The sequence below is a fragment of the Siphateles boraxobius genome, unplaced genomic scaffold, assembly GCF_051911475.1.
Source record: "Siphateles boraxobius isolate OS27281-9 unplaced genomic scaffold, OSU_SipBor_1 41, whole genome shotgun sequence".
NCBI lineage: Eukaryota > Metazoa > Chordata > Actinopteri > Cypriniformes > Leuciscidae > Siphateles > Siphateles boraxobius.
In genome coordinates, this window is record NW_027509042.1 from 25,346,766 (window position 1) to 25,361,693 (window position 14,928).

The 14,928-nt window shown below is 36.9% G+C and overlaps 4 protein-coding genes across 6 annotated transcripts in view; 1 reads left to right on the forward strand and 3 right to left on the reverse strand.

Annotated features, from left to right (window-relative positions):
• Positions 1–6,036, reverse strand: part of ccdc40 (coiled-coil domain 40 molecular ruler complex subunit) — a 47,312-nt gene extending 41,276 nt beyond the window's left edge. Inside the window, exons 1-11 of one of the 2 annotated variants that reach the window (XM_077198981.1) lie at positions 5,531–6,036; positions 5,335–5,426; positions 5,049–5,133; positions 4,828–4,967; positions 4,638–4,721; positions 4,236–4,455; positions 3,551–3,708; positions 3,266–3,388; positions 1,311–1,432; positions 989–1,232; positions 705–887 (exon numbers count right to left, since the gene is read on the reverse strand). In XM_077198981.1, the coding sequence (XP_077055096.1) occupies positions 705–887; positions 989–1,232; positions 1,311–1,432; positions 3,266–3,388; positions 3,551–3,708; positions 4,236–4,455; positions 4,638–4,721; positions 4,828–4,967; positions 5,049–5,133; positions 5,335–5,424 (1,449 nt within the window). In that variant the 5' untranslated portion in view covers positions 5,425–5,426; positions 5,531–6,036. The remainder of the gene's footprint in view (positions 1–704; positions 888–988; positions 1,233–1,310; positions 1,433–3,265; positions 3,389–3,550; positions 3,709–4,235; positions 4,456–4,637; positions 4,722–4,827; positions 4,968–5,048; positions 5,134–5,334; positions 5,427–5,530) is intronic. The other variant, XM_077198982.1, reaches the window with a different exon arrangement.
• A 59-nt stretch (positions 6,037–6,095) lies between these two features.
• Positions 6,096–7,565, forward strand: anapc11 (APC11 anaphase promoting complex subunit 11 homolog (yeast)). Its single transcript, XM_077199047.1, has 3 exons — positions 6,096–6,230; positions 6,936–7,049; positions 7,255–7,565. The coding sequence occupies exons 2-3, from the start codon at positions 6,941–6,943 to the stop codon at positions 7,398–7,400; spliced, it is 255 nt and encodes an 84-aa protein (XP_077055162.1). The 5' UTR covers positions 6,096–6,230; positions 6,936–6,940; the 3' UTR covers positions 7,401–7,565.
• LOC143706768 (mapk-regulated corepressor-interacting protein 1-like) lies at positions 7,564–11,946 on the reverse strand. Of its 2 annotated transcripts, XM_077199045.1 has the most exons (5): positions 11,809–11,946; positions 11,367–11,474; positions 10,749–10,879; positions 10,496–10,600; positions 7,564–10,264 (listed from the first exon to the last, which is right to left on the reverse strand). In XM_077199045.1, the coding sequence occupies exons 1-5, from the start codon at positions 11,847–11,849 to the stop codon at positions 10,197–10,199; spliced, it is 453 nt and encodes a 150-aa protein (XP_077055160.1). In that variant the 5' UTR covers positions 11,850–11,946; the 3' UTR covers positions 7,564–10,196. The 2 variants fall into 2 exon arrangements, with proteins under 2 accessions (XP_077055160.1, XP_077055161.1); XM_077199046.1 differs by lacking the exon at positions 11,367–11,474.
• On the reverse strand, positions 11,764–14,163 carry ppp1r27b (protein phosphatase 1, regulatory subunit 27b). Its single transcript, XM_077199044.1, has 3 exons — positions 13,686–14,163; positions 13,247–13,397; positions 11,764–13,170 (listed from the first exon to the last, which is right to left on the reverse strand). Exons 1-3 carry the CDS (start codon positions 13,915–13,917, stop codon positions 13,050–13,052), a joined length of 504 nt encoding a protein of 167 aa, XP_077055159.1. The 5' UTR covers positions 13,918–14,163; the 3' UTR covers positions 11,764–13,049.
• Positions 14,164–14,928: the final 765 nt, after the last annotated feature.

Sequence of the window (14,928 nt, forward strand, 5' to 3'; positions counted from 1 at the left end):
TGACACTTAAACTGCATTCAAAGAAAAAATTTGATCAGTTCGGCATTGCTAGCGCCATTCTCAAATTGGGCAACAGGAAGGAAGCAATGTTGAAAAAGTTAACATCTTTAATCAACTTAGTTGTAATTACTACAATCTAATATTTATATAATGATGATGGATTAAATTGTAAAGTATTTACATTTACATTTACATTTATTCATTTAGCTGACGCTTTTATCCAAAGCGACTAAGTATTTAAACATCATGGTAGTAGTTGTTGTACTACAATTCATTTATGATGAAAAATAAACTCAATATTTTTTTACTGTAATACAGTAATATGGGGGAGGTGTGGACTGAGAAGTAACACGTACAGATACCTAACACAAATGAGATTAAGGGTGGGGGGTTAGGAACATAAAGTCACAAAAATGTGTAAAAAAAACCTGTAATGATCCTAAAATAGGTTTAATTTAAAAAAATATATAAATTACAAAATATAATTTCATATTCTTTTTCTTTTGGTGTGAAATATGACATGTTTATTTGTGAGATTCAACGACAATAATGGCTCTTATGTATGAAAGTTAACTTTTTTGCACTGTGAAGTTTGGTTATATGAGAGGCACATTATATAAAGTAGTTACATATTAATAAATGTGCAATTATGACAATAATTTAATGAGTGGTGAGTATTTATGGGTTAGCTAACAGCATCCTACCTTCTCTCTCCTGTGTCCTACAGTTTTATCAGCCAATCGGCGTGAGTACTTTGCTGCATTATTGTGAGTAAGCTGCTCTTGCATTTTGTTCATGATCTGGTCCTCCAGGTCCAAGCACACTGCAGACTCTTTCTCCATCTGCTTCCTGAGAGCCTTGAACTCGGACTGACGCACCTCGTGGTCCTGAAAGAGAAAGAAATACATAGGTCCCAAATATAACCTTCAGACTGGTGCTCATCAAGCAGTTGAAATATTTGTACTGTAGAATGATGTGAATGACGTACCCCACGCAATGTGCTGAGGGTCTTCTCTGTCTCCTGCAGCATTCGCGTATATGTGCTGTACTGGGCCTGTAGGACTTCCTGGTGGTTTTGGGAGTATGTGATGAGTTTGCGTGAGGTGGTGGAGTCAGTCTGGGCTCGGTTCAGACGCAGAGTGAGATGCTCATTCTGCTCTTCCACCTTTGTGATGGACTTTTTATAGCCCTCAAACTCTGTGTCCAGAGAGCGCACCTGATCATTGGCCAGCCTGGAAGAGGGACGTCAATACAAATCAATACTGTTGTCTGGGTCATACACACTCAAACATCATGAGCATCATGTTCACCTCAGTTCCTCGTGCATTGCAGTGTAAGCCTCATCCCTCCTCCTCATCCTTAACAGGCTGCTGTTCCATTGCTGGAGCAACTGCCTACGCTCAACAGTCACTGAGTCCAGTTCCAGCTGCGCCTATTGTACACACACGGGTTCATGGGTGACATATGGCAATGTTTATTTATGCACATATTTTTGTAAGATGTGCCAGGCAGGGGTTGTGCGCAATTCAGAACTGAATTTAGAAGCATTTTAAAATTACAATTAAGTTTTTAAATCTAAAATTAATTTTGAATGGAGGTAGCAAGGAACTTAAACTAAGTGCAATTTAATACACTAAAAGAGATTTGTCAAGACGAACTTTGAATTATGAAAGTGTTAAAATTTGAAGGTTTTATATGTGTCACAATGCTGTGTTGTAGAAAGTACACGAACATGATGATGAAGATGAAAGGCAGTCTTTAATAAATCCACATGCAAGTAATCCACAAAAAGAGAGCAGCATTTAACACATCTAGTCACACATGTTCCCGCCCCCAAAGTCACGGCACGAAAATACTGTTAAAACTTAATTTTGAAAAAATACTGTATTTCAAATCTTTATATTAACTGGCTTTTTATTAATGCAATACAGTTAATGACAGCCGTCTCCCAGTGGCTTAAAGGGAAATTGTGTAGGAATTTCTCCCATCTAGTGGTGAAATTGTATTTTGTATTCAAACGAATTGTGCGCTCCAGCGCCTCGCTTTTTCAAATGCGTGTTGCATCTACGGTAGCTGTTATGTACCAAAAAGCTATGACAGGATGTCTTCTAATAGCACTTCGTCGAGTTTTCCTTCGGGTGAACAGGTTTGTTATTTAAAACAAACTGCAACGTGACACAACGAACAAACGAATGTTACAGTATGAATAATAACAGTGCAATGCAGCCTTTTAAACTTGCCGGGGCAGTGACAAGCGCCTCTCACTGCTCTGCTCCTCCGTTTCTGCTGCTTTCAATTACGTGACGCTGGCTCTGAACGAAAACGCGTTGTGGAAATGTGTTGGCCTAGTACTTTTTGACCCTCTCTGCTATTATAGTTTTTCAAGATGGCGGAACGACATGGAAGCCTCCGTGGACCTACCCGTCACATGTATATAAAGATAATAAATTCTTCGTTTACGAGAATAAGTCAGATAATTGGCAGAGGTATTTGCCTCAACACCGTTGAGGACATATCTATGAATAAAAATATTGATTTTAGATAATAAAATACCTAAAAAACTACACATAGTCCCTTTAAGTTATTGTCAGTTTAGTGTTAGCGATTAATTTTCAGCAAAACAAAAGATAACATCTATGCTTTCATGTCCGAAAGCATTATTTTTATCTTACATTTCATAATAAACTCAGACAAGCTCAGCACCGACTCGTTCTCCTTCAGTTTATTTTCCTGAATTGGAATGTCTGCAAAGGATTGTGGGTGATTTACAGCCACGGAGGATACATCTGATGCATCCTTAAAAACAGGCCGAATCAAAGATGTGAAACGAAGGTTGTTGTCCAGGGATCCTTAAAAATTGAGATGGCCTTCAGTGACGTTTGATGACGTGGCAGCCGAGATATGCAGCCTTAAGCCCCGTTCACACCGCCAGTGACACGCAGCGTCAAAGCGACATGATCCCATTCTTTTTCAATGGAGCGCTGGGGACTTCCGGCATTCATTATTGATGAATGTTATTATATAAATTATGAACTCTAATCTGACTCCATTTAAAGGCAGAATTAATGCTACTAATGGAACTAAATTTACTAATGGAACAGTATGGAAATTTACTTTAAAAGTCGGTGTTGTTGACCCTTATTTAAAATTTAAAACGTTACGTGCAGTATCCAGTGAAATGCATTCATAGCGCTTAAAATTCATAACTAAATTCATCAAATTTGAGTGTGTATGCTTTACATGATCTGTTGCAGAGGTTTCTTACCTCAGAAAGAGCTTCCTTTGCAGCCTTTGCCTGATCAGTCTGAGCGATGATCTGAACCTCATACAAAGAGATCTGCTCTGAGAGCTTTTCCACATGCTTGGTCAAACGCTCAACATAAAGATCCTGACAGAGAGAAAGAGAGAGAGGTGTATAAACAAACATCTACTAGAGCTTCAAATAACATGGGGAGAAGTCGTTTTATCATTTTCTGTTTAAATTAGGTATATGAGAGTTATTAATATGTTCTAAAACACATGAAATGGCCATATTGCTGTAGAACTCCACCTGCTGATATTTTTGCTCTTCTGCCTGAGTTCTCTCTTTCTGGACTTTGTGTGAAGCATTCATTACTGCTTTGATGTCCGAACGCAGGCCACTATTGGCCTCCTGCATGTAGAGCAACTTTAGGGCCAGGTTGTCCACTTTAGATTGTAATTCCGAGACTATGAAGAGAGCACATGATCATGGCAAGACTTACAGAGATTTTCTGTCTGCACCACTGGCGTCAACAAACAGAATTGTAAAATTATGATTTTCAAATAATTTTCAATCTGCCAATCACAGATTCATTTATTTGAGAGATTAGAACTAATTAACAACTGGAGATTCAATTATCGCAATTATTTAAATAATTATCTTGAAATGTGATGTTTTTTAGAGGAAAATGTTCTCTACTGTAAAAATTGTTCTCACTATTTTTGTTAATAGCAGGGTTATTATCATTAACTAAAACTAAACATTTTTGTTAATGTAATAATTTTGTAATAAAATACAAATATTACATTAAAAAACATTGACTAAACTAAAATTAGAAATGTTGCCTTGGCAACTAACTGAAATAAGTGTAAATTACAAAATAAAACTAAAAACTAAAATTGAACTAAAAAAAAATGAAATAAAAATAAATTTCTAAAAACTTGAATAGTTCATAATTAATACCAAAATAACACAGTTTGATAGATGTTCTCACCTTGCATTTGTTGTTTTTTGGCCTGACTGGCAATATCTTGGTACTGTTTTTTTACCCCATCCAGCTGGTCTTGGGCCTGTCTACGATGAGCAACAGTCTGGGCATTGGACTCATGACTTGCCTCCAGAGAGGCCTGGAGTCTGGCCAACATCTTGTGGACCATGTATACCTCTTCAGCTAGTTCATGGCGCCTCTGGGCCTCTGCCTTCTCCACTACTATCTGAAGTAGAGCAATAATGATCAGTATCCTTGGCCTCTGTTGGTATGCAAGTGTGTGCATATATTTCCCGATGAACAGAATCAGTAATTTCTGGCCAGTATGCATGTGTAGTTATATGAAGAAATACCCATATCAATCACTTTTAGATGAAACTACCAATCATTTTTTGACAGATTTCTTACCTTCTCGCGGTGCTCAAGGTGCAATCGCTCCACCTGATTACTGAGGGTTTTTTTCAATGCAGACTGGAATCTTCTCATTAAAGGCTAACGAGTTGAAAATTTTAAAAAAGAACAAGGGGCATCAGAAAATGTATTTAAAAATATGAAAAATGTACTGCTTTGGGGAAAAAAACACATTAGGTTTACACACATGCTCAGGATCCAGCACCACAATTTCTTCCTCTTCCTCATATTCCTCTCCAATTCTAACGTTACTTTCTGCCTCAATGCCACTGATCTCCAGCTGGAGAGTGTGCTGTGGTATAACAGGTGTCAACCTGTTGTTTATATCTGCACATAAACAAAACAAAACGTGTAATAGGAGTAAATCCTTCAATATAGGTAATCCTACGGTTGTTACATGAAACATACCAGAATTGTCCAACTGAAAGTATCCACTGGTCCCAGCATGATCGATGTCTCTGTCATAATTGTCTGAAAGCTCCATCGATTCCCCCTATAAATAAATTCAATAACAAACACCACTCTACATTAAAATATGCATATTAAAATATTTTTTAAAAACTTGAGTTCACATTATTTGCCCTGATTTTCGGGAAAATTGACAAACTAAAGTAAAAAAAGGCTGTTATCAACTCTGATACCATCTGTATGATGAATGTCTTTAGAATAATAAAGGTTCGTGTAAGACTTAGACCTCTTTAGGCTCAGTAAATTCACCAAGAGCCTCTTCCGGTCTGTTCGTCTGATCCTCTGGCAGACCTCCATCACACTCACCGCTTTCCATCTCTTCATAGTCATAAATAAAGCAATACAACATTGACATACACATATATAAGTATATATAATAAATAGGCAGGATATGACAGAGTCATTTTATTTTAATTTGTCACCTGTTTCCGTTGTATCTTGTTCCTGAGTAACGTTAACGTTAGCAGAGAACTGTTATGAAGCAGTATTTCCCCCAAATGTAATATTAATCGTTCAATTAGCAATACTACATCCAAAATTTTTCAGCTGAAGTAATGATTCATTTTATTCTGGTTAAATAATTGTTTTATGTTATTTCTGTGCTGTGACCATTTAGCAGCGCGAGACCAGCAGTGTTTACTTTGAATCACCGTTGCTAGGAGACGCCACACTTCCGGATTCGCTCCTCCTCCTTTGTCCCAGAGCCATATACAGTACTTCTTTGTCCTAAGCCAAAGCTAAGGAAGACAAATCGAGCTGTAAAAAAAACTTTTTTGCAGTCGATGGTGAAAACATGTATCTGAAATAAAAAACTTTAAAAAAAACTTTTAAGTTCTTAAAAGTATTTGTTTATTTTCATTACTATCAGAGAATGTCTAATACGGGCTTTGTTACTAACGTTATCTGGTTTGTTAAGCTAAAAATCTCCCACACAGTAGGTGGCGGTGTCTTGCTTTCAGCTGGCTTGAAAGCATAGATAGTAAAAGAAGAGAGCGCGAAGAAAGCCAGAAAGCTGAGCTCAAGCTGCATGTATTGCGCGCGCATCACCATAGGAGGAGATGAGATGATATTGATGTGAAAACAACGACGTAGAGAGATTGATCAATGTTTATACATTTGTGGGTCAGTATCATTAAAACATTTTAATAATTTAATCATCGATCATGCAAGGACACGCCACATGTTTAGATTCGTAATACGGTCGTGTCATCAGGCTAGTGTTTTCACTCATAGCTGAGCTGACATGGGTGGATATGTCAGCAAAAAGAAAAACTACTAAAAAGAATAACATCATACAGTACAATGTTTTGACATAGTATTGTGATGAGAAGCATTTTCATGACATATTCTGTGGTATTTTTGAATTATTTACCATGTAAATAACTGGGTACATAAACATGTTATTCATCCAGTACCATCATATATATCCAAGGACGTGAAATTATTATTCGTGAGTGCAGTCTCCACAAAATGTTTTTACAAATCATTTTTCAATCAGTACTCACAAAGGACTGGAAAAGTCCAGGGGCCAGTTGCATAAACCGCTAAGACTGGTCTTACAAGTTTTCTTTAAGACTATTCATAGCTTTTTTTTAAATCAGTTTCATAAAAACGTAGATTAGCCTAATTTGGTACCGAAAAGAAAGACTGACTGTTCCTGACTAACTGCTAGTGGTTCATACTAGAACTTAAGACACTGTCTTAACATAATTGCTGTGTTTGGGCATCCGGCCTCAGATAATTCATTGGTATAAAGGTGATATCAAGGTGTTTTTGAAATAATTGCAAAAAACAAAACTCTGTTCTGTTTTTTTTTTTCAATTCCAGAAGTTATGAAGGTTAAAATAAAACAGTGGAATGGTGTGGCGTCCTGGTTGTGGGTGGCCAATGATGAGAACTGTGGCATCTGTCGAGCGCCTTTCAATGGATGCTGCCCAGACTGTGGGTAACCTGATTTCAGTGTATCGTGGACAAAGTATACAGTTCCACCTGTGCCTTTTCAGTTTTCTCATGAAATCTTGTTTTAATCCTAATGATATCCTACTGTTTTAGTTCCAACACATACTTATTTGTGCAATTTGTTTTGTGTAATTGAACCATACATATTCAGTGTAAGAAAATGAAATGTACTCTCTGGCTTTATCAGGTAAGGTCCCAGGAGATGACTGCCCTTTGGTTTGGGGTCAGTGCTCTCACTGTTTCCACATGCACTGCATCCTGAAGTGGCTAAATTCTCAACAAGTACAGCAGCAGTGCCCAATGTGCCGTCAGGAATGGAAGTTTAAAGAGTGAGGTCACCTGTCAGACAACAGCACGACTCTTGGATTTTCAGTGTGAATTCTGTATACGTTCTTAAAAGTGATCTTTGGATGACTTCTATCACAGTAATAAATGTTCTTTTTTTTATTCAGGGGAGACACTTCCTGAGGAGATCAAATAAATGCACCACAGATTGTTTCTTTTGTTTGTTTATTATGTTTTTTTTTTTTGTGATTAAATATCCCACAAAATTACTTTCATATTTAAAAATCGTTGGTATGGTTTTGTACAAAACAGCTGAATGCGATTGGCAGTCAAAGAGACAGTCGTTTTAAATTATGAACAGTACAGAATGTCACAGGATACTGACAATGGTATGCATTTGTGCATATCTTATAACTGACAAGGAAACTCCCACCATTTAAAATTGATACCATTTTCAAAATCTTAACATTTTTGTAATTTGTAAAATGTAGCTTGCATATATGTCCAGATGTATTGAGATTTTATCTGCCTTGATTGTCTGTAAGTCATATGGTAATTCTTAATTATAATCATTCTTATAAAATAATTCATAACAAGCACCTCTCTGAAGCTCACTAATGAATGTATACTAAATTATTTTTAAATAGTGTATTCTTACATATTGACATGCATCATATATTTATAGGCTGACCAAATAATTGACTCTAATAACAAATAATATGCAAGCTGCCAACATACAACTTGTACAACTGACAAAGGTATTGAAAAAAACTAATGCAGAAATATTGAAGGATGTGAGGAACTGAAATAAGAAAGCATTAAGCCATAGAAATATGACTTTCAAAAGAGTGGCACTGGCATATCCCTGTTGTTGAGTGAAAACAATGCAATTATTCAGACTAAACATGCATTCATCTAGTCCAAATCTTTGTGCTGTATTCTTCTTACAGACATCTGTAAACCAAGAAGGTATTCAGAGTGTTTTAATATTTGTGCAACTTTCAGTTTTACTAATGTAAACAAAGTAATCATGAAAATCTGTGGAAAGTGAATATGAATAGGAACCAAACAAAAAGGATTTAAAAAATGGAATTCAAATAGAGATAAAATGACCGTATTTCATTGCGTTTTCAGAAACAACATACATTCCTGGGAGAAAAGGTGCTACATGAAAATATTTAATATGACAGAAGAGTAATATATGGTTGGAAGTAATTTGAACCACTGAACAAATTGCCCTACAACCACCATTTCTTATATAAAAAAAAAACTACATCAGTAATTTAGGTATTTTCAGGCCATGATTCACAGACAGAGCTTAGATTAAGCCAGGATTAGGCCTTAGTTCAATTAGGACTATAAAGTAGCTTTTATAAACATGCCTTTGGAAGAAAAAAAACATTACTGGTGTGCATCTTGACAAAGCAGTGGCACTGACAGATTTTAAAGGATACCAGTTCACGTTACTTTCGGTTAAAACAGTTCAAGCATCCATTTTAGTCTGGGACAAGTCTTAATTGTCTGTGAAACCAGGGGTCTATGTTTTCATTTCACAAACCTAGCTAATGAAAATTGTAAGCCTGGATAAATGAAAATATTTCAATTGCGTTTAAAACCCTTCATTAAAATATAAAACATACTGGGCACTTCCTGAATTTAGTAAAATAAAATAAAAAAATAGCAGTTCTTTATATAACAGGTTCCGTTTTCCTATGAGCACATGATCCAATCTTTTCCGTTTCCTTGCAAAATTTGAAGAAAAATAATGTGGCCATGGAATAATTTTAATGAAAAATGGCATTAAGCCATTGACAAATAGCATTTTTTTTGGTAAGTTTTGTGAATAATTTTGTTGGTTTGTATGGGTGATAATCATAGATCTAAAAGACATACTTTTTGCCCTATATGCATCTTTACATGAGCATTAATAGAGAGTGCTGCAGGGATTATTCATTTTTGAAGGCCAAACATTTTAGCACTTCCTGAATTAGGATCAATATGTTTTTTGAATGGGTTTTTGGTTAAATGCCTGAAGTAAGGTAACACAAGCTCAAGATATTTCTGTTTTATTTCACGACATAAAATACATCAGTTATATTCCTTTGTGCTTTTTTAAAAATCTAATAATTGTCTTGAAAAAGGCAGTTGCTAACATGTGGTTAAATGGGATTACAGAGTTAACCATTAAAAGTCATCACACAAGTAAGGTAATTACTCTATCTTTTTCTTTTACAGCCTAAATGAGTTTATAATATCACTCTTGAAAACTATTATAACAGCCTTTCAAGGAAATAATTTTTTTTTATAAAAATTTTTGGAAACTTAATGGTGGTGACATTGAAGTCATGAGATTGTAGTGTAGTTTATAGCCAACGTTTAGCTTTTTACTTCTGCCAATGGTATTAAGGCTTCAAAATTCATAAAGGTTGGGTTAATTTGTGAAGATATTCACATTGAACAAAACATAAGAATCATAACCTTTTGTTGGTCACAGCTTATTTTCAGCAACAATCCAAAAGCCAATGGAAAAAATCTTAATGGGTTTTTGTCTAGGGAACTAGGGTGATGATAACTTTCTGGTTTGGCCTACAAAAATATACATTCTTGGAAGAAAAAAAGTGCTACATGAAAATAATGTCTGCAGCACTATAAAAAGCAATTAGGATTATAGAAACGTTATGTCAGGGAGAATCATTTGTTCTTATACATTGGACGAAGTAGGCATCAATGAACAAGGCTTATCACTTGAATGGATATGGATCAGCAGATAAACGGTCTGAATAAAATCAGTGCAGGCAAGAAGTTTAGGCTGTATCAGTCTGTACGCTGGATAGATTTAAAAATTCATAAAGACTTCTCGGAGTCTTGTGTGTTTCTCCTTTTCACATCATTCAAGTCGACTGGTCTAAAAGCTGAAGAGTAGAAACAAACAGTTAGAGAGCATGCATGCATACTATTTCAGTTGAGTCTTTAAGAAAATGCACACATTTGTTAAAAGACACATTCCCCCTAGCAAGGAAAATCAGAGAACAGCAGATAGCTCTGCCAAATATTTCAAACATTATTGATAAAGGAACATTTTAGAGGGATAAATAATTAATAAAATACAATTCCCAGGACAAAAGTCATCCAGTTGAACATACAGCTCAGTGCAGGGTTTGGCATCCTTTCCACATACTTCTGAGGTCCCTGGTTATTGTTTTCACTTCCCTGGCAAGTCTGCATTTCTCTCATCACACGCTGCCAAGCTGTTGGAAGAAGTGTTGATGTTATATAAAACTCTAATTCCCAAACAACATACAGACAGATTATTTTTGATGGGCCACTGATTATCTATGTTTTTTTTTTATCTCTAACTTTTGAAAGGATTTCCTAAATTCTTATGAAGCAACTTACTGTAATGTATGAACCGCACATTTTCCTCGTGAGCTGGTGTGAGTAGTTCCTCAGTGTTGGTTGGGGAACAGTCTCCAGACATCTGCTTAAAATTTTGAACCATGCTTGAGGGTGGAGAGCTGCCCACAACACTGTCAAAATCACCATGCATCAGTTTAACACTTATTAAATCAATCCTATGACACTAAAGTGTCAGACCCACTGTGAAAGGCGTCATTGTTAAATTAACAACACAGAGTTAATTACCTGATTATTTGTGTTTTTTAGGGAACTGCTCTCCAGGAAGTGTCAAAGCACAAAAGCAGGCAGTTTAAACCTGGCAAAGTAGCAATAGCTTTTAGAGCAGTGGTCTGTTCTTTTTTACGTGCTGTCATTTTGAGGTCAGTCTCGCAAACAAACAAACACTAGTTTGCCGCCACATGTAATTGAAATAGCAAATGTGTTTATTGTCCGATAAGGGAAGGCTACATACTATTTTCGTAAATATCTGACTAGCTTAGCAGCTAACATCAATACCCCCCCCCCCCCCCCCATAAAAAGCGTTTAAACAAGATCGACTCGACGTAACTAATATATTACAATTAATTTGATTAAAACGTATGAGCATTTGGAACTTACAAATTGGCGTTTAAATCCTTTGTTCCAGCAAAAACGATCCTGAACGTATACGGCTGTGTTGAGGGGAGTCTCGCACAACAACTGGAGAACGAATCTGTTGAATCGGACCTTTTCAGTGAATCAAAGAAATTGGTCTGAATTCAAAGAAGTGGTATGGTAGTACTCTGTCACATTTAACCAGGAACCGTCTCTTTCACCCATGTCTGACATGCGTAGCAGCTAATGAGCCGAGGACCAATATTGAACAGACAAGAATCGAAATGTTACCGATGGGTCGAAATGTAAATTTAGTACTTCAATTGTTTACTTTGTTTTTCTAAGCTGAATTCTGCAAACTCAAATTGGAGACAGACCTATAAACGTTATAAACGCAAAAATAACATACATACACAAATTAAAACATAAAACAGAACACTTGTTTTATTGGAACAATGTATACTACCACGCTGGGATGTCTGGAAGCAAGCGATGGCGTCGACTCATGAACACTTAAAAGAATCACTAGCTTAAATGTAATGGTCCGATTCTCAAGTTTAGCAAATAATCAGTTTACGGAAATGGCTTCCCATCAGTACCCTACTACAGCACATTCGCGATTCGTTCACCAGAGCATATCCGCGTTCAACCTATGGTTCAACCAGCTTCCCCTCTGGAGGGATAGAGTATGGTAGGGACCACAGACAGTAAAAGGTGTGGTCGGACCTTCTAGCTCCACCCCTCACGCCTAAATTACATCTAGAGAGGTGGAGCTGGAGTTCACGCTCCACCCATGGCTCTGCAGAGCAGCTTATCTTCAGTTACATATGTGCGCCTTTTAGAATACAAATGAGGTAATTTCAGAAACAGACCTTATATAGGTATAGCAAATGTTATTCAAGAACAGTGGCATAAATACAAGTGAAAACAATTTATATTGTGTAAGGAGCTAAACTTTCCCTGTTGTGACGTTTATCTGACTGCACTCTAAAAAATGCAGGGTTGTTTTAACCCAAATTTGGGTTAAATATGGACAAACCCAACCGTTGGGTTAAAATTAAAATTAAAAAATGTAACCCAATGGCTGGGTTTGTCCACATTTTACCCAAATTTGGGTTGAAACAACCCAGCATTTTTTAGAGTGTGAAACGGTTTCTTCGAGAGAAAAAAGTAGGGTGTAGTAAACATAGTAAAGTAGTAAACATGACATATATATATGTATTTTTTATGTATAAAACTTTTAAACAAGGTATGTATAAAACTAAGACTTTCTGTACAGTAGCAGGTTTTACATGTAAATGAAAAAAAAAAAATACACAATAACAAGGTGATTTATCAAACTCTCACAACAGTGCATCGATCTACTACTAAAAAAATGTCACAATAGAAAGCATTAACTAGCAAACAAACTGACATAAAAGCTGTTGTGATTCACATTAGCTTAGAGCAAGAACACACTGCATCGTCTCACTGGAAGAGTTCCTTCCTGCGGAGGCAAGTGCAACTCACATTCTAATCGCTGTCATTGATCCAAATGTACAGGACCAGACAATTATGTGAGACACTGTCAGGGTGTCTCAACTACAGCACCGCTGTATACACAGTGGCTGTTCCACTCCCTTGATGGCTTCATACTTTTAATGTGGCAACTGCCACAAAATAGGAGAGCAATCAGAAGAACTTCCGTTTCAGGTAGGGGATGCAAGTTCAGTCACCACCGACACCAAAAAGTTCAAGCAGCTCTTTGCAGTCTGGCTCAATAAGATCAGCAGGCTTCTCCCCACAGTCATTTTCAGCCTCGGTGTCTGCACCCAAGGAAAGTAAGAACCTGAAAACAAAAACTATTTATTTAAATCTTCCTGCAGTTTCACTTTTTTTTTTTTTAAATTGAGCAGTTCACTTACTTGGCTATCTCTGGAAAGCCATCACTGCAGGCCATGTGGAGGGGAATCCATCTGTCCTCGTCTCTCTGGGTGATGTCAGCCCCAAATTTTACCAGAAGCTTCACACAATCCAGGTTTCCAGATAGGACTGCCTCATGAATGGCTGCCATGCCTGGACGATAAGCAAGAAGTTAATTTTAAAGGACAGGCTCAGACAGCACAATTATCGGTGGATTAAAGCTTGAGACACTGACGATTAGGTTATCAAGAATATGAGCTGCCTAGACAAAAAATGGCATTGCTAATGCAATAGGATAAGCCTTTATTTGAGATCAGGGAATGCTTTTGTTATCAGTATTGCATTTTAATTACTTTCATGCAGAGTATCTAGTTGATTCTGAACAAAGATTCACTTTCCCTTGCAGACTTAACTCAGTATACAAGTAGTTGGTTTTCCTACCTGAATGGTAAATTGTGTCCAGGCGCACTTTTCTGGTTCTAATGAAGCGTCCAATTCTCTCCAGCTCTCCTTGACGGACATAATCCTGAAACACTATGTCATTGGGAAAGTGAACATTGCGAACAGGTTTGATGGAAGTCTGAGAACAAGAGCATGAAACTGGACCAGTGGCATTTGGATTGCAGCCCTCAAACCGCATGGTGTGGGTGACTGGACACTGGTAGAACTTCATTCTTTATTATTCTTTTTTCCAAGATAGGATGAGAAATTCTGTACCAATTCTCAATCTGGCTAAAACGTTCAGCAGAATAGGGTTAAGAAGTTTCTTAAGTTTTTTTTTTCCAAGGTGATGGTCTAGAAGATGATAGCAGTTGGTCAGTCTCTCTGTTCGTCTCTTAATGTAGTGATTCTTCCTAGACAGTCGTTCAGAAGTTGGTCTGAAGTCAGGACTCTGTGTGTACCCTATATATATACCCTGCTATAGACTATATTAAGAGGCTGTCGTCTCATAGTTCAGATGACTGAATTGGAAGATGAGTGGGTGTGATCTGAAGTCACACCCCAACGATACTCAGCCAACTTAGCAATGAGATCCGTAACCTTAGCTTGTTTTCATGCACCACATTTGAACCCGTAACCTTAGCTTGTTTTCATGCACCACATTTTAACCAAGTCTTTCCCCCTCCTCCTCCCCCTGCCTGTTGTCACACAGCAGGGAACCCAACAGCAATTTCTAGTACACATTGAATAGGGCATAAAAGTGGTTTATAGGTACTGCCTGCCAAATGTGAAGGTAAGGACATTTTGATGGTCACAATTAGATATTTTAGATCACAATTAGTTTCCCTGGCAAGAGCATCTTTTTTGCTGGCTATTTTCAGATGATTGTTTAATCACATTGTGTCATGATTTCTGACAGCAGTTTATATACTTTAAGTCTACAACACAATTTTCTTTTTTGGAAGTTACTACTCGGCACCTAGAAGTTTCTGCATATTTTGCATGAAATGCAGAAAGCAACCCTGGATATCTCAATCAAAATAAATTAAATAATTTACTCAACCTCATGTCATGCTAAACTCCATTTAAAACAAATACAATATGGATTAAGAAGATTAAGGCAGCTTTTTTACCCCCTTAAGGACAGTTCACTATGCCCATGATTGCCAAGCTCCAAAAAACACATGAACAAAGTAGTCCAAAGGATTTGTCAGACTTAAAGCTCCCACATAATACCTTTGTG

What these genes read in the sequence shown, in the direction of transcription:
- anapc11 (XM_077199047.1), top strand. Translation starts at nt 6,941, where the DNA reads ATGAAGGTTAAAATAAAACAGTGGAATGGTGTGGCGTCCTGGTTGTGG. An exon ending in CAATGGATGCTGCCCAGACT is followed by an intron (nt 7,050 to 7,254) that starts GTGGGTAACCTG and finishes TGGCTTTATCAG; the next exon opens with GTAAGGTCCCAGGAGATGAC.
- LOC143706768 (XM_077199045.1), bottom strand. Translation starts at nt 11,849, where the DNA reads ATGAGTCGACGCCATCGCTTGCTTCCAGACATCCCAGCGTG. An exon ending in TGTGCGGTTCATACATTACA is followed by an intron (nt 10,601 to 10,748) that starts GTAAGTTGCTTC and finishes TTCTTCCAACAG; the next exon opens with CTTGGCAGCGTGTGATGAGA. An exon ending in GCCAAACCCTGCACTGAGCT is followed by an intron (nt 10,265 to 10,495) that starts GTATGTTCAACT and finishes TCTACTCTTCAG; the next exon opens with CTTTTAGACCAGTCGACTTG.
- ppp1r27b (XM_077199044.1), bottom strand. Translation starts at nt 13,917, where the DNA reads ATGAAGTTCTACCAGTGTCCAGTCACCCACACCATGCGGTTTGAGGGC. An exon ending in GGACACAATTTACCATTCAG is followed by an intron (nt 13,398 to 13,685) that starts GTAGGAAAACCA and finishes CTTATCGTCCAG; the next exon opens with GCATGGCAGCCATTCATGAG. An exon ending in GGCTTTCCAGAGATAGCCAA is followed by an intron (nt 13,171 to 13,246) that starts GTAAGTGAACTG and finishes TTTTGTTTTCAG; the next exon opens with GTTCTTACTTTCCTTGGGTG.